This window comes from Struthio camelus, chromosome 10 (genome assembly GCF_040807025.1).
Source record: "Struthio camelus isolate bStrCam1 chromosome 10, bStrCam1.hap1, whole genome shotgun sequence".
Lineage (NCBI taxonomy): Eukaryota > Metazoa > Chordata > Aves > Struthioniformes > Struthionidae > Struthio > Struthio camelus.
This window is the reverse complement of record NC_090951.1, coordinates 30,244,773-30,263,015: the sequence shown is the minus strand read 5'-3', so window position 1 is coordinate 30,263,015 and position 18,243 is coordinate 30,244,773. Positions and strand designations below refer to the sequence as shown.

The 18,243-nt window shown below is 47.5% G+C and overlaps 1 protein-coding gene across 1 annotated transcript in view; it reads left to right on the top strand.

Annotated features, from left to right (window-relative positions):
• Positions 1 to 18,243, top strand: part of CNGB1 (cyclic nucleotide gated channel subunit beta 1) — a 41,517-nt gene that overhangs the window by 9,465 nt on the left and 13,809 nt on the right. Inside the window, exons 11-17 of the mRNA XM_068956374.1 lie at positions 192 to 225; positions 4,151 to 4,325; positions 6,383 to 6,445; positions 8,165 to 8,294; positions 9,959 to 10,202; positions 11,630 to 11,774; positions 17,301 to 17,375. Of these exons, the coding sequence (XP_068812475.1) occupies positions 192 to 225; positions 4,151 to 4,325; positions 6,383 to 6,445; positions 8,165 to 8,294; positions 9,959 to 10,202; positions 11,630 to 11,774; positions 17,301 to 17,375 (866 nt within the window). The remainder of the gene's footprint in view (positions 1 to 191; positions 226 to 4,150; positions 4,326 to 6,382; positions 6,446 to 8,164; positions 8,295 to 9,958; positions 10,203 to 11,629; positions 11,775 to 17,300; positions 17,376 to 18,243) is intronic.

Below are 18,243 nucleotides of genomic sequence, written 5' to 3'. Positions count from 1 at the left end.
GGAGGATCCCACGTGGTGCTGAGCCAGACAGCCCAGGGCTTGGCACCCTGAGGACAGGGAGCTGTGCAGGCCCCCACTGTCTCTGGCTACGCCACAGTTTGCAGAAGAGGGCAAGAAGAGGGCACACACACTCTCGCAGCGTGAACAGTAGCTGATTACAATGTCTCATGCTTTCCTTTTCCTTTTGGTAGGGAGGAGCAGCAACCTTGAGCCCCGTGGAAGAAAGTAAGTGTTTGCTCATTCCCACCATGTAGATTAACTTGCATAGGTTAGAAACTTTTAGTGAGGAGTTTCAGGAAGAGGGGCTTCTGGTAGTCATCCATTCTATATCGTAACCCTCTGCCAGTGCCCTTTCGAGAGCTTCTGAAAATACCTGGACGAGCCGTGAGAGGCTGTTGGCAGCTACTGCTGTGGGAGAGCAGGGAACAGATCTCAGCTTGTAGTAAGGGGCTTGGTAAAATCCATTGAGATCCTGGGAAAGCTGGAGCACCAATTTGGAAAGCTCTAGTGATTTTTTTTGGAGGCCTGCTGCAGACCGGAGTTCCCATGCACGGATTCACCCTTTGGGATTATGTCTTCAAATGCAGCAGAGGTAGGAGAGCCTTGGGGTGTGAAGCCCTTGAATCTGAATTTTTGTGATTAGTGCTGACATTAAGGCCTATCCTCGAGCTATGGCAAACGCTGTTTCCCAAGCTGTTGGGATTTGACTGAGGTGCGTGCTACAGTCGAATTCAAAGCGGCCCCTCTGGTTAACCCATTTTTGCAAGTTTGCTGCTGAACTCCAGGGTGTTTTCAAAGTCTGGCGTAAAGCTTCTATGAGGTACCTTGGAAAAACAAAACACTATTGCTAGTAGATTTAAATATGTTATCTGTGAGTATGCACTTTTGTGGGAAAATACCTAGGAGTCTGCCTTGCTGCTTGCCCATGCCCGTACAAGTGTGGAAGGAGTAACTCATGCAGAAATGGTCCCAATGGGTGCTCCTCATGGGGCACAGAGCAAGGGAGCCTGCCCAACACCACATGTGCTGTGCAGCCTCGCTGGAAGAAAATCAGTGATTTTTTTGGGGCAGCTAGACCCTGGGTTGCGTGCTGTGCAGCAGAACGGGAGCCCAGTGTCAGGGTGGCGCAGCTGCCTCTGTCGCTGGGCTGTTTCAGAGCTGGTTTCAGGTAATCCTTGTGCAGCGCGTGGTACTGTTTCCAGAGGTGGAAGTCGAGGTTGCTAGCCAGGGCATGAGATCTTCCTATGGGAACATGGATGCTGGCTTTTCAGCTGGGAGCGCAGATGGATAGCACGGCTATATGGCCCTTTAGGGAGGCGGAGCAGAGCCGCTCTCTCCAAGCGAGCAACCAGCCTCATGGGATTTCCATGCAGGAAATCCTGCGGGAAGGCATTTCTCTGCAGGCTTGTATGAAGTGGAGACCTGACTATTGCCATGAACTTTCTCAAGAGAGGAGAGGCCCCCAAGTCCTCTGGGGAATGGCGTACTCTCTTCCACCTACAGTCCCAACCCTTTCTGGGGGCAATAAGAAGGATTTAGGTGGGGAATTAGCAGGATGCTGTTGCACATGCAGGATGCAATTTCACCCTTCATGCATAATTGCTTACTTGAAAGCCCCGATTTGGCGTGTTGTGGCATCTCCAGTAATTTTATGGGACAAATGAAGGAAGTGGTTGGATGGAACGAGATGTGGGCTTGTGTGCCACACCACCAACACGCTCACTAATGTTTTCCTTCTCCTTTTGTTTCAGGGGGCAAAGGGGCTTAGTGCCTCTGAAACAAATGGAAAACGAAGACTGTGGAGAGCCATCCTTTTCCCCCAGTAAAATGAATCCAACCTGAAGAGAAAGTGCAGTCTGCAAATGGTTTCTAGTTGCTTCCCAGCCCAGGGCGCCTGGCACGGGAGCCCTGGGGCTGGCATCTGCCATCGCTGTAGGGACTTTGGCTGCGTGGCCCAGGACCCCTGCGGCTGACAGCAGTGGTAGGATGTAGCCGTGTTGGGACTGACACATCCTCTGCAGGGAATGGCGGTGAAGACCTTTTCACTGCTTCTAAAGGGAACCTGGCTTTCATGCTCTTGCAGCCAGCAGTATCTTTTCCTCTGCTTGCTTTGGCTCCATGAACCAGAGCTGTTGATTGTGCAGAACATAGCTGGGACTAATATCTGTGAGACACAAGCTGTAATTTATGTAAGGATAGAAAAACATCAGTTAGGACACCTCTTAGGCAAAAAGCTTCCCACTCGTGAACCTCTCAAAACCCCATAGCATGCTGATACCACTGAGACCTCCAGCTGAAGCCCCCAGGCTTCTTTTAATCTACTTCTGCCTCACAGAGACATCACATTACAGAGCTTCTCGGCCCCTCAGCAGCTTTGTATTGGTTTTCTTCCACTAATTGAGTGTTTTCTTCCATTAATTGAGTATTTTCTTCCAGCAAGTGGAAAGGCCAATACAGGAGGGTGAGATTAATCCTGAGCTGAATAGGTGGGAGTTAATGGCTAATAGCCTCTGCCTGGGCTTTTCTTACGGGAAGGAGTGCGTTTAATACATCCTGGACTACTGCTGCTCCCCCTGATGCAATGCAGCTTATTAGAGGTAGCGCTGAAACACGGAGACGGGAGCTTCCCAGTAGGGAAAACACCTCCTGTGGGCACGTCTCCTGCAGGGATGTGCGCGGCCAGGCATAGCAAGCCCAAGCACCCTGCACTGAACTGGACAAGAGCCTCTAAATACCACTCTTTTTAATACATACCTGCTCCTTGCATCTCTTTAGGACAAGATAGGCAGCCTTAATGATGAGTTATTGTCCAAACGACCAAACTAAGAGGTCCTATCTCTGTACTGAACCCAGCTGGTAGCAGGCTACAATTTTAGCATTTGCCCTATTGCCATATGATATATCAAAACCTTACAGCGTGTTCTAAAATGTATCTTCCTGATCCTTGTCCTATGTTTTAAGGAATGCAGATCTAGAGAAAGCAGAATAAAGATGAAGGAAACAGTGTGATATTGGCGCAATGTTGCATGCACCACTACTAGGCAAGAGTGTGATATGATAAATATAATGTAGAACTGACAGCATCAAAAGTGTGGGGTTTTTGTTTTTTGTGTTTTTTTTTTCCTTGCCTTTCTGTATTTAAACTTGCATATGTTTCCTATTAATTTCATTGTGGACATCTAAGTTCCCCTGAGTTTTGTTGTCAGTGAGACTTCCCAATAAACTTTTTACAGTACGCGGATGTACTTCCTCCTCCTGTTTTTCTGGCACATGACTAGTGCTATAGGAACTGCATAGGGACTGTGGGACTTGGGCCAGGATAGACTGAGGGCAAGGGAAAGTGCCCTTTTCAGGCAATGGGGCTCTGGGTTGGAGCTGCACGCGCTCTTCGTTTTGCAGAAAGCTGGTCTGATGACCTCCTGAATAACAGATTTGCGTACGTTTCCCCTGCGGTGCTAGGAAGTAGCCAGTGGCTGAGGGATATTTCCCAATCCGAGCGCTCAGTCAGTACCTGGGATCACTTTGGGAGCCAATGGAGCATCCTCAGTGGCGGCTGCTGGGAGTGGTTCCTCATGGTGCTTCCCTCGCAGGGAGCGAGGGCTGACTCTGGAAGCGTGGGAGCCGTTATGCAGGGACATGGTGTTTCGGCACGAAGAACTGTGGCCCACGTTTCTGTGTGCACCATTTCGGTTGGGGCTTAAGGGTGCATCCAGCCCTTTGTACTCGCATGCTTTGAGCATTTCCCCATGGTTGCTTATGCTTGCAAGAAGAACCAAAATGTGGCCCGTTCATAGAAGGGCTCGATCTTCCATTGGTGGAGGTGGGTGCATGCTCAGGGAAATTAATACACATCTATATGCAAAGAGCTATATTTTTATGGGACTTTTGACGAGCTCAGTGCTAAGTGGTGAATTTCCTCCTTCCGTAACACATCCCCCAGCCATCGTCTGGCATAGCTCCAGGAGAGACCAGAACTCGTACAAATCTGTGCAAGGCTGAGCGGCACTTGAAGACCGGCGTACAGCAGCACCTCACCATTTAGTAACAGTTGTAACATACAGCTAAAACATGGGATATATTCTGGTGTAGACAAGTCCCTCCAAAATGTGCTACTCTTACTTTTTCATCTCTTTCCCCATTCCCATTCCAGTTTATATTCCCCCGGGGAATCATGTGGAGACAGACCTCATTGTGGAAGAGATGGATGCTGACTGGAGTAACGAAGCCACACATGTGACGACGGCCTGGGATCACGAGGCTAAGCCGGTGGCAGATGCTCATCGTCTGCCCACCATAGAAGAGGAACTTCAGGAAGAAGAAAATAGGTAGGAGATGTGCACTGAGTTTGAAGTGCAGCCCCCTGCGTACTCCTCCGCTACGAATGCAGAGGCTGTCCTGGCACTGTGGGATGGGGACGAACGCCCTCCTGCGCAGCCCTCTTGCAAGTATTCGATGTAGTGCATGGGCAAGCTGGCTGAGATGCCCATTTCCAAAGTGGTGGACACCAGAAGGACCTGAAAGGTACACAAGTAAACTGCCTTTCCACCTGCTTTCCTTGAGATTTGGGTCTCAGGAGCAATGGCAGAGCGTATCGGAGCCATGAAGTCCAGTGCACTGACTGCTTCATGCTCCAGCTGCAATTAAACCTGCAGAAGCCAACTAACGGATAGCTCCTCCTGAGCACCTAATAAGTAGATTTGGGCCCTAAACTGAGAAAGTTTAGACCTCTTTCATATCAATTTCACATCCATTTGCCACGAAATTTGGAAACTGTAGTCTTCTCTGTAAAATTCACCCTATTTCTTCCAAAAGAAACTCGTGCTGAGTTCCTCCCAAGGATGGGGTAATGCGTTCGGTGCCAAAAGCGGCCTGCATTTCAGTAGTGAGATGAGAGCTTTGTATACACTCTCCCAAACAGTTTGGGATTCTTCTAGACAAAAGTTGTTAGAGTAGTTTGATAGCAAAGACATCATTGTGCAAGATACTCCAATGCAAGTCATGTCCAGGCTTACATGGGTGCTGTGCAGAATCTAAAATATGCCAGATTGTTCAGTAGTTTTAATATTCCTATTTAACTCTATAGAGAAGTCCTCCAAAATCACTGTGTTTCATGAAAGGAGCCATTCATATCTAAGGTCTTGTTCATGCACCACTGCAATCAAAGGAAGTTTTGTCACCGCTTTCCGTGGAACAGGATCAGAGCCGAACCCTCCTGCAATGCAGCCGGGTTACGAAGCCGAGGTTTTCTTCAGGCTGATGGGAAATGCCAGCCTCCGGACTGAAATCTCTATGCTGAGCCTGGGAGAGCTGACTGTTCAATTCCTCTCTGCTACAGCATCCGGTGTAGACACCCGAAAGAGAGCAAATAACATTTTTCCAAGCGGGAACATGGGGCAGTGGAGAGATTTCTCGCTGTACCTGCTGAGTGCAAGTGTGCTGCTGCCTCCGGGTCTGGGTCTGGGTTTCTTTGCCGCTCTGAGTCAGCCGCTAAAACCACTCTCACTTTTTGCATCCCGCGTGCTCATTTTCCTCCACTTGGCCGCAGTGAAAGCAATGTGACTCCCTGCCAAGAGACCCTCTCCCCGTCATCAGTCACACTAAACACAGCTTGCACTGAGTGTAAATACAGAGAGGGGGCAACCAGCAGCAAAGAGGATCTAGTATAGTGTTCTCTATCTCTTCATGCAGTGCTGGGAGCTGTAGGCATTGCCTCCGCGGCAGCGAGATGCTGCTTGCTACCCGCAATCACAACCTGCAGGCCTGGGGCCCGGCATCTGATAGATTTTTAGCGCAGGAGCTGTAAATCCCAGTCATTCGCACTGACCAGTTTGCCTTAGAATAAACAACTGTGCTAGCAGCGAGCGATCCTCCGGGTCCCGTTCATTGACTTGCTGCTTAGCAGTGCTCCCATCCACCAAAACCAAATGGGCATGTTATGAAGGTATTTTTGAGATTTTTCTCCTTAGTATACGCGCCTGAGAAGGTGGCAGTGAGTGCTTCCTGTCCAGGATTGGGTATTTCATTAGCATTACGATTTTGTTCAAAATCAGCAGCCTATAACCCCTCCACATATCCTCTTCCTGTGCCGCAAGGGGAACATGAGGTCTTGTTCCCTCCATTCCTCCGCTGATATTTTGCATTCCTGCCCATGTGCTTGAGGCCACAGACAGTAATGGCTTGTGAGCCATTGCATGACTGGTCTGCCTGTCCACGTGCTTGGGACGTTGGTTTGAGGTAGAGCCTTGCAGGCCACCTGAGATGGGAAGGTTATTGCAAAATTGTGCAAATAAAGCTGGCAACATCCATGTGAGGAATTCATTTGCACTTTTAAGGTTCGGATGTATTTTTCATATTTAACCCACCCAGCTTCTCCCTCTCCAAGGTTGGAGGTGTCGTGCTCCCTGGATGGTGCCGAGGAGGAGGAGGAAGAGACGGAGGGCATGGGGTGAGTGTCGCTTGAGGCCTGCAAGCACCGCCAGAGCTGCTCCCGTTGCATTTATGATTTCACTGGCAACAAACACCAATGCAGCCGTTGTTTCAAATGCGTTTGCAAGCCATGAAGCCCACCGCGCTCAGAGCCAAAGCACCTCAACTGCGCTTCCCACAGGCAGGATTCAGCCTCAGCAGCTGCCCGGCCGGCGCCCACCGCGAAAAGCTGGTGCAGTGCTTTGCGGGCCGCGGGGGCCGCCTCCGCGTGGCAGGAGGGCTGATGTTCGGATGCTGGTTTTCAAGGATGCTTTTGCAAACGGGGCTTATCCGAGGGCCAGCTGCTGACGCGCGGCACCTAGTAACGAGCAAGTGTCTCCTAGCGACGCGGTCCCCAGGTCGGGAGCCGCGCGGCTCCTGGTAGCAACGGCCGCCCGCGGGGCCCCGAACCCGCAGCCCACTCAGCAGGAAAACGACTTGGCAGCTTCATCCGGAGGCGGCAGAAACAGGGCAAGAGCATCGCGGTCTGGAAGTGGGTCCAGGTTATTTAAGACCTTAAATGTTCATTCAGTGCAGTGGGGATTATTGCGAATGTTATGGAGCTGGATTTAAAGACGGGATTATGCGCTGTACCTGCAAACGCCCCGTAATACACGTAGGTACGTTTTTACGCCTTTCCTGCTGTAAAAAATAGCTGTTATCGTCAGCTGTTATAGGTGGTAACTTCAGGTAACTTCCTCAGCGTGTCTGTATGTTTATAGGAAAGGAGAGAAGCCGACAGGTTTTCTAAATGAGGATGAAAAGGTTTGCGACTGCATTTTGCAGGGGGGTTAAATGTACAAAATTGGGGGGGGGGGAACAAACCCCGAATGCATGAAGTGACAGTTTTTCAAAAGATGGAGCTTAAAAAAAGTCAGCCGCTGTTTGTTATATGAATCTTGCTGCTTAGGACGTGCTGCAAATGCAGAAAGGTTTTTCCAGTTTTCATAGATTTAGCTATCTCCTAATTTTTTTCATTATCCCCTGTTGTTCCTTTGCTTCCATCTCCAGAAAAACAGCAAATCAGCAGATAATTGCACAGAACAGCATGAGCACTTTTTTTTCCCAATTATAAAGTTATATTTAACCAATAAAAATAATCTTATGAGCCCCATTTGTCAACACAGTGGAACTGGAGCCTGCTCTGGGGGCTGAAACTGGCAGTTAGGAAAGGAAAATGAGAATTGTGTGTCCTAGTGACACCTTATATAGGCAAATGTGGGATTTTGGATGATGTTTGCGGGTACTCCTGCGTGGAAATTGGGCCCTTGGGTTGTTCTTTGGCAAATTTTAACTGTACGAGAAATTATTTTGTACAGCAAGAGAAATGTATGCCCCAGAAAATGCTCTCTATAGTTTATATACCTCATCTCCCACGTATTTTTCCATACTATTTATTATTTTCCATACTATTCATCTAGTGTTTTTTCCAAAGTTACAGCTACGTCCCTTCTAATCTAAGTGGTGGGCTTTTCTGTGCAATTAATGTATTAAGATAGGATTTCTGCCTTCGTGCATTATTATTCCTCTGCAACCCGGGTCTGCAAAGCAGCCGGCTGAGCCGTGCCCTCCGGCCTGACGTCTGGAGACCTGCGCACCGGTCGCGTGGACGCGAGGCTCTTGTCCGTAACCCGCGTGGCCTCAGAGGGGGCCAAAAGCAAGCTCGGCCTCACGTTGCTGCTTACTCTGTGTCATGCAGCCCCCTGCTCCAGCCTCCTTGCCCTATTGCTGATGACGGTGCAGATGACAGTTTCTTTGCAGAAGATCCCCCTGATTTTGCAGACCTTGAAGGAACTGAGCTAAGCGACCTCGAAGGCACTTTTATACAGGTATGGCTGTAGATTTAGGGTTGCAATAAGCTCCCTGCCGCCAGGCACACGCAGCGGGTACCTGCAAGCAGGCGCTGGCAGTGTGTCCCCCCCACTGGGGGAAAATCGGGGGGATGCCCGAGGCTCGGCAGCTGCCGCCCCAGCGGGGAAGCGCTCTGCGGTTGCTCTGCTCCCTGCCGCCTGCAGCCTCTCCCTTTTCGGAGTGTGGGAAATCGCAGGAGCCCCTGGCCGAGCCTTCCCGCCCCTTCGCCGAGACGGCCCCATGCAGCGCTCCGGCCCTTTGGCAGAGCGTGCCGCCAGATGGGAGTTCAGGGCTGGCTCTTTCAGCGAGCGCAGAATTATAAGTACTTGCCACCGGCAGACCCAGAAACAGCGACGGTGCTGAGCCGTTCCCCGCGGGAAATGTGGGATGCTGTTGAAGTCTCCTGGGTTTTGACAGCTTGTCACTATTAAAAGGAGCCCTACAACATTTAAGTTAAGAGCCAGACTGTGAGGGCGTAGAGGAGCTTGAAATAATGAATTGCCAGAAAAAAGCTGCGGGCTCTGCAACGCGGGGGACTCTGTCGCCAGCTATGGCAGTGGGGTGCAGCGAAAAGCAAGGGGTGAAGATGGCTTGGTGGGGATGTTTTGGGGCACACTGCTTGGTCTTGCTTGCATCAGGCTACAGCTGTATCCCCAAAGCAGCCTGGAATATAAAGTAATGTTTTTTTTGACTAGCTGTGGGTAACTGAGGTTAGTTTTCGCTCAGAAGTGTTTGAACCAAAGGGCAGCTTCGGAGGAGAAGCTTGCAGCTGGTATATGACCCAGGGGGTGCTGGGGACACCCTAAACCTGTACAGAAATGCTAAGTCTGTTTTTTTTTTTTTTTTAACTGACGGCATAGATATTTTTCTTCTTAAAATGTCTCTTTGGGTTTTGAAGGTGGAAGAGAAGATCGCTGAAGACGCTGAAGCCGAGGTTGAAGGTATAATACACAACATGGGCTGATGTTGAATTGCAGTGAATGAGGTGCCCGGTGAGGGCAAAGACGGAGCCGTGCCCTTCTGACCACTCACTGCATGGAATTGAACCCCTTGTCTGTGGCTTGTCTGTGGCACGGGCCTGCTTGCTCAGTTTGGGTTTTTCACTAGCCAAAATCATCCTGTGGAAAGGGTACACTGGCAATATTACTGTCAGCTGGAGCCAGATATGAAGGGCTGGTCCTTACCGGTCATTAGTCTTGTTGATTAAACCAACCCTGATGTGAAATAGGAGCTTCTCCTTCAAGCGAAGGAGAAACGCAGGGTGGGGAAAAGGATTTTCATTGCTGCTTTGTTCACTTTGGGAAATAATCTGTCACATAAAGTGCATGCTAATGTCATGTTTTAGGAGGTAATGGATGGTTAATGAAAATTAGCTGTGGAGCTGCTATCGCAGCCTGAGAGAGCGATGCTAATTCCTGGCATTCCGGGTTGGAGGTTTTGTTGCTTTTCACTGCCAGCAGCATGTTCCCACAGCCTTGGCCGAGCATTGCAGTTTAGCACCGCCGCCGCAGCTCTGCAAGTGTCCCGGCGCTTGCTTCACAGCCCCACATTTCTCTGCGCGCCCAGAATAACTGTCCCATCTCAAACAACTCTGTTTCTTATTGCAGCTTCCGATGCCTTGTCCATTGCTTGAAGCACCTAGGCGCCTAGCAGCATGGCCAAGCGTGCCCGAGACGTTGAGCTCAACCGGCTGGTGCACGACAAGCCGCTTGACCGCCGGAGCACCTCCCCTCCCTGCCGCGGCACCATAGAGCACCTACCCAATGTCCCCAGCTACCGAGCCGCCACTGCCTCCCGCATCCCCGTCCTCATCTCCAGAAAGCAAAAGGCTGGAGTTGTCAACCCCAGTTTTTCCAATGAGGAGCAGTGTCCTGCCCACCCCCTAGGTAGCAGCGAAGTTGGCTTTGGCCATGTGCTTGCGTAGCTTGGGGGGGAACAGCTTTTAGTCCTGGAGTAGTTGGTCTTTGTTGCTTTTTTTTTTGTAATAAAAGCATGCTTCACATTGCATCACAGAAGCCAAGGAACAAAACTGATGGTCATCTAACACGGTTTTTGCTTCTGCCTCATAATTACATCCCCTTCCAATTCAATCCCTAAAGAATGTTTTCAAGCCATAAATGTTCACCACCGTTGTTTAAAATTCCCCCAAAAGACCCACAGGCGGAGGGTTAAATAGCCACGGCACGTGTGTTTTCTCCATATCGTTCATGCAACTCAGTCAAAGAAGGTGGTAAGCTGGAGCTTTGCTCTTTGCAATACCCCCTTGCTGCTGCTGTGCAGCCCTTCATGGCAGCACAAAGTGGTGCGCAGAAGAGAGGAGCTGCCCGGGGTCTTTTAGATGGCTGAAATTCCCCCTTCAGAGAAAAGCTGCAAGGACTCCTTGCATCTGGTGATATAGCTAAGAAAAAGGATGATTTTTTTTGCAGCCAAGCCAGCTGCAGGCATCTAACCGGACTAACCCCCTGCGGCAGGTTGTTTCTCCATCGGGCATGTGACATCTCTGTTTATCTGGCCGCTTCTGCTCTCGCTTACTGCAAGAAGCAGTTCTTACCTACTCCAGACAGAGAGGCCTTAAGCGCTTATTTGAATAATGCCTTATTTTGCATGAAAACCAAATGATCCTGTAATTTGGAGCCTGAATCACCTGCACAGAGCATAAAGATGTAGCAGCATAACAAGACTGCAACAGCCCTGAGGGACTGCTCGGCAGGGAGCCCTGCATGGAGGGAATTTTGGATAAATAAGTTCATATTCAGAAGAGCCAGGACATTTTCTATAGCCCAGGAGGCAGCTTTTGCAGCTGGTAATTCTAGGAATTTTCTTCATAGTTTTCCATATTGGAGGCTGAGTGATGACACTGAGACGTTTAAATCACTGCAAGGTGCGAAAGCAGAAGGGGAGCAACCAGCAGGTTTTCTTACTTTGTTAAAAAAATCGAGGGGAAAAAAATCAAGCACGCCAAAATGTTAGCAGAAAGGAATGCCACAGAGCAGGGAAATGAAGTGAAAGGAGAGTCTTTAGCACACCGAGAGTTTTTAAGGGAGCAAGGAGCAGCAGAGCTTTGCTGGAGGGTGATGGGGTTTGGGGGATTTTACCAACTGCACGCTGGACCCATTGCTTCACGTTGCTGAAAAACAGCTCTTAGTTGGGACTGTTTGAGTGACTTATCTGAGCAATATAGCTCGCATACATAATCTTAAGTATGAATTAAGAGCAACATGTCAGTGCTCACTTTGAGGGAAAGGCATGGCTAGAAATAACCTGAAAACACCTTTGTCCCTCTGTGATTCATTTTGCAATGTTCCTCTCTAAGGGCCAAGTCAATACCCAACCGTTAGCATCAAGGACGTGGACAACCCAGATGATGCTCTCGAGAGTGAAGACGGGTGCTTGCTGGTGCCAACCCTGAGCGCCAATCACACACTGATGGTGCCTGGTGCGGTGGCAGCCTCCCCAAGGTAGGGCTTGCTCCTCTCCTCCCTGCTTTGCACCTTAGAAATACCAGCTTTGGAAGTTTTTCTGAGGTTCATTATTGCAGAGTAACAAAAATAGCAAATGAGGTGTTTTTTTGCTGCTGCGAACCAGATGTTATATCCATCCTGACTGAACAGTTTCGATCTTTCAGCAAACAAGCTCCTGCAGCAACTGAAAAAAATGAAATAGCAAAGATGCCCATTATCCGGTCTATTGAACAGGATTTTAGATTGGGAGAACCAAATTCAAAGCAGTGGTATGAAATGCTTGCAATGTGCATCCTAACAAACAGCTTTAAGGAAGCCCACTCAGTGGGTGTTTAGTACTCACAGAATTTCACTGCCTTTTATTTTTCTACTAACCCAGTGATGAAAGTTTTCCGGTGGCGAGAGGATCAGAGCTAGAGAGCCAGTGAAGCTAATCCACCGCTGAACAGCATTAGAGATTAGCCTGTAGTAGTGATCTGAACTGGGCTTTTGCTCTGAACTACCAGTAAAATAGAGTTGCAGAGCTTAGTTTTAGACCAAGAGGTTGGGAAATGAGGCAACTTATCTTTCTGACGAAGCACAGGGCAGTGGGCAATGCTATTAATGGCTCCGGTTCTGGAGCTGGGAGACAGCTCCTCTCCAGGCGCTCATACAGGCGGTAGCAGGGTGGAAAGGCACTTAAAAGGAGTTTGGGCACAACTGGGACTCTTTGCAGTCATTGGTCAGGATGAGTTTTTCTCTCTTGGGTTAAGGAAAATTACAGGTTATTTTCTGATAGAGAAAAGCCAGTGTCTTGCAGCCCGGCTGGCAAGCATGCCAGCGCTGGGGTTGCCTCCTTGCCCCGCTGCACAGTGCCATATGTCACTTTGGGCTCTATCCAGCAGCTTGTGGCTGTTGCCCCAGCGAAGCCTTTCCTACACCTTCCTCTTCAGCAACATCCGTAGTTTGTCTTTGGAGGTATCCCAAAAGGTGCTAGGCGCCTGTGTTTGGGTAACCAATTTCAGCTCTATCCGTTCTTTTAAATCACAGGCATAACTATTTCCCAAAATATTTTCTGACCTTATTCCTTGACATAAATTCCCATCATAAGAACATTTAAAGCTTAAGTTTATCTTTCTCTCCTTGCATAATAGATAAATCTGTGTCCATTCCCCCCCTCCCCCCACTCTGGAACAGAGAATGGTCATGTTAGGTGCTTGCCCAACCCCCCTTTTTCCCAATGATATTCGGCTTCTTGTTATCAGCAGAGGGTTGAGATGGGTAACTGTGATATAGATGCTTATCCACCTCTGAATCAGGCTCAAGCTCCTGAGTTTGCTTTTGTCCATCAATAGCAGTAGAAAGTGGACAGAAATTCAGAATAATACCCATATTAAGCATCCCAGCCAAGCTCAGGCATGTTTGGAGCTATGGATCCAGCTATCCATAGGCACAGCCTCAGATTATTTAATCAGATCTATGTACAAACCCATCTCCTGCAGTCATCTTTTATCACACGCAAATGCTAGTTCCTTCTTCAATTTTTTTTTTTCTCTTAATGCTCCTTTCAACACTAGCAAGGTATCTCATTTTCAAGAAGATAGCAGCAGCCAGAGGAAGAAGCGGTCAGTGCAGAGCACTCATCCTACCTATTAGTGATTACCAGAAAAACAGCTCAGTATTCCCCAAAGTAGATACTGTTTGGAGCACCTCAGTCTTCTCATGCTACTTTTTAGCCATGTATTGAAAGAGGAGGTTGTATATTCGCAGTTATATGTATGAGCATATAAATCTTTCTGCTATGTATTCAGCTAGTGTCTCTCAAGCTGACTACTGGCGGTCCCTTGGTAGAGCTTTTTAAAAGCAAGGAAATCATATTTCGCTATATAAAGAAATAAAATTCCATACAGACAGATGTATTATAATTTTTAATACAGAAAGAAAGTACTAGGAAACCATGGCATTGAGCTGGACATGGAACATATGCAGGGAAAAAATATTATTACAGAGAGATGGAGTCCAAATCTAGGCTGTGAGTCTACATTGATCTTGGAGTAACTGGTGCCTCGGAAATGCCTTCTGCGGGAATCACTGCCCATTCCTCTTCTCTATGGACACAGAGACACAAAAATCTCTACAAGCCTATGCTCTCCAAGCATGAACTAGATATATTCGCTGAAAAGATAATTATTTGCTTTGATTCGTTTATCAGTTGCCAAAGTTTGCCTGCATAAATAACATAGGCTGACTCTTGCAGATAATAGATATTCAGACAGGCTGGATAACACCATCGTAAGGCAGGGACCAAGTGAAGCCCCCTCTTGGGCACGATTAACTGTTGGTGCAGTAGCTCTTGTTGAGCCTGAGCCTTCTGTGCATCCCGCGTAGGTCTGTCTGAGTAAGCTCAAGACAGCCCCCGGGCTTACGGCCTTGGCTTTCCAATGGCCCTTGCACTGCAAATTGAACGTGTGTCTCCCTTGCTTATTTAAGCTGCCATGAGGTCTTCGATCGCAGCCTGTTGCTCAGTCGATGTTTGCACAGCGCCTGGTGTCGTGAAGCTATCTGAACGCACTTGGAGGCTTAGCCTCTGCGTGCAAACGCCCTACACGCGGGTCTCAGCCTGCCCAATGTGCTACGTCAGCTCTCAGTCAAAAAATTTCCTCTGTGAAAAATTCAGGAGAATCTGACTGTACTGAAATTGTGGGTTGTGATTTTTATCTTGCAGCTAGACTGTAGCACCAGTCTGTTGGCTGGCTGCACCACTGTCTCCATCACCTCTGCAGTCTTCTCCGAACGCAGTGAAATGCTTGACTTCTCTGCAACATGCACTGCTCTCTTGTTGCTCACATTATGTCTTTATTTAGGCAATTACATTCCCTGCCTGGGATCTGGAGGGGGCAATTTGCATTTTTATTGCTTGTATTCAAATTATTTCATACTTTTCTTCCTGCATATGTGTAACTCAGTTTGTGTGTGTCTTCCTATCTGGCCTGCACGTTTCCACTTCTAAAAATGCTCTTTTCACTTTGCTATTTTTAGGCTCGTGGTTGCATGCTCCGTTGGATTTGATTTGCATCTTGTACAACACTGTAAAAATGTCTTTATTAGTCAACTAGTGATCAAACTGCAATGGTTCAGTTACTTCAACGGACATTAATGAGAACATTCACTGTGGAAGGCGAAATTCTGGCTATACAGAACAGACTTTGGAATCTGTTCCCTAGCTCCTTGTGTTGATTATTTATCTGATCTTTCACCTTTAGCTTTTACTTCATATGTATGCATTCCTCGTGTTGGTTTTGCTGTGTATCTGTTGGTTCACTTCATAATGTAAGAGATGCAGTTTGAAGTCTTTATGTATCAGTGGAAAAATCTGGTCTTTAGGGCCAATTTGACCACTGCTCTGGCAGTCCTATCCCAAACAACATCCACTGGAAATGCAGCTGGAACATATCAAAGGACTGAATTTTGTCTAGGAGTTTACCACAGAGTGCTTCATTTTTTTTTTCAAAGATGAACAAGAAACTGAGAGCTGATAGGGTTTGGGACTTACAGTTGCACATGCATATGTTTCTCCATGGGATTTACCATAATATCCATGATTCCCTCTGAACTTTTACCCACAACCTTCCAAAATGAGCTGAAATTTGCATTCCTTTTTGGGTAGCTCCTGTTCCCTCTGATAGTAGCATCTGTCAGGAAAGTAGGTGAGTTGCAGGCACTGCAGAATATCAAAGGATTTTTTTCTGAATCTCTAGATTTACAGGCTTCCTGAGGATGTTTATCATCTTTTACATCTTTCCAAGGTCATTCTATTCATTTGAAGTAAAAAGCTTAGAGGCATTTTTCGCAGACAGCAGCTGACACAAAAAACTTGGTGCATATTCAGAGGAAGCCAAGTGAGCTTTGAGGGACATCAGGTGAAATATTGTGGGCAAGGAGGGGAAATAGCGATGCCCTGTCAGCATGGCACGTTTTCGAGCTGAAATCCATCAAGCACTTGATAGAGTTGGCTTGCTTGTGGAAGAGGAGGCCTGAGAGGGCAACATAATCCCTGGAAGAAGGTGAATGTGGGGAAGGGAAGATGTGTAGACTGGTGAGAAGGGATGGGGTTGTCCTAACAGCCTGAAGACACTTGGGAAGACTATTTCTGTTGGAGACAATCTGATGTGGTTTTGAGAACCTCTCGGTCCATAGTTGAGCCTATCAAGCAGTGAAATGAGGGCACTTTAATGGGGGCATTGGGGTTGTTTTCTCTTTTGCCTCTACACCACACACAAGAGTAGCCAAGATTTTGTTGACCTTGTTCATCTGCTCTCTGCCAGATCCTGCAGAAGCTCACTTTCAAGAGTGGCATGTCTGAGAGCCAGCAAAGCTGGAGATGGAGGTTTTCTGCCACTTTGGCTTTCTGTTTTCAGTTATCTTCAGGAGATTTGTAATGGCATGACTACCTCTCTTGGCCGTCCTGTTTGTGCCTGGGGAAGCAATCTGAATAAACTGCTTGGTCTTGCTGAGTTCCTAAAATCCCACAAGTGGGCATGGGATTGTCTAGAAGCACAGTTATGAAGGTTGCACAGAGATGTTTTGTACAAGGATCAGTGCTCTGTTGCTGTTTGCTTTTTGAAATGCTTATTAATTTAGAGGAACAGCTAGCAGTGGCAGAAGCCAATTTCTCTGCTGCTTTTAAAATTACTCCCTTCTGGGCTTTACTGCAGGTTTGCAAGCTAGTTTGGATTTTTGCTATTATTATCATCACATTCAGATCTACCTTCACCACATAGCTGGCTTGCGAACAATATTTAAGGAATTTCTCTCAGAAACCTCTCTGTGGCATTGGAGATGCACCAGCTGTGTTAGGACACATCTTTCAGGAGGACATTGGTTTAGTATCTCAAGGGCAGTGTTTATAGGGCTTTTCTCAAACTTTGAGTAGTCCTTGGCTGTTACACTTTGCACTCAACTTTACAGGTATCAGCAGCCATTGGAAGGCCCATATTATGTTTTAAAAGCTCATTGGCTGCTCTGCAGTTCACTCTTTGTCTCAGCAGTTTAAGGTGTCACCGAGCAAGTTTAGAGCCATGCTATATCCCAGGTACTTTCCAGTTACCTTTTTTTCCCCAATGTCACTTCTTTCCTTTGCTTTACCAGTAGTTGGATTTTCCTTGCTTTTCTCCTAGAAAAGCCATGGCAATGGCATTGCGGCATCTGGGGAGAGCAGAAAGCAGAGCCTCCCTTCCAGCCCTCTGGCAAGGCTGTCTAAAAATGGGATTCGAAATGGACCGGCCTGCCATGTACCTGTTTAGCCATTGACTTGGTGCATGCAAAGGAATAGCTCTTTAGTAGCGAAATGAGCAGTGTATTTTTCACAAGGTGACCTCAGGTGATGGCAAAAATTAGGGAAAAACAGACACAAGTAGGAGAAAGGAAAGTGAAAATAGATGAGAGCAGGGGAAAGGATGGGAAGGATGATGAATTGGATGAGGAAGGGGGAGAATCGGCTCATTCCTGTCCTCTAAGTTTTGACTGTTGCATTTGTCTCTTTAGGAGGAAGCTGCAGGCCCCAGAAGACAGCCTGGAAGAGGAGCTTCTGGCCTTAACAAGCCAATCTCCTGTGAGAAGGTGGTCTGACCAGGACAACAAGGATAGAGAAAAGTGCACAGCTCAACCAAGGAGCATAGGCACAAGGCTTCTCTGGGAATCAGAGTAGCTTTTAGGATTTCCTATCACGGTGCTAGGACAGAAATGCAGAAGATCTTAGAAATCCTGGGATACCAAAGAGAAAAGAAGCAGTGCATGCATAGGGTTTAATGCTGTATAGTGAATAACATGCCTCTCTCCTAATGTCCCTCTCCAAAACCAACAAGCTGGATGTCTCCCAGAGTAGAAACTATTTTCTTGCTTTTCATGTATCCAGAGAGAAATGTTCTCCTTCAGACCAGGTTTAACCACAGAGACGATGCACCTTTAGTCCACAAATGTTACAGTGATAGTGGGACACCTTGCTTTTACTGATTGCTGGGAAATAACCTTTTTCTTCCATTTAGAAAGAGAAAACAAGTTATGCATGATGCCCTCTAGGACCTGGCTTCCCTACCCTGTACACCCATGGGACAGACTTGGAGGGACCTGCCTTCATTAGGAAGCGCAGCCTTGGAGAATGACTTCAGTTCCACGTTATACAGGATTTTGTCTTCTTTTTGGACAAAAATTGCTGTGTCAGTTATCACAATAAACCAGCCTACAGCTACAGTAACAAACAGTCAGTTCCTGCGATGTTAAACAGGTCTAGTTTCTGCCCTCCCTGATATTAATGGTTTTCTGGCATTCTAGGTAAAATATCCTGAATTGAATCTGTTCTAGTTGTAATAAAGAGGCTGAAAAGGGACAATATCATTTATAGATTCAGGGACTTTCAGTATATTTTCAGCCCATAGATCTCTCTCAAAATGCTCTCCTAGTCCCAAGAAAATGAAATCCAGCCTGAGAC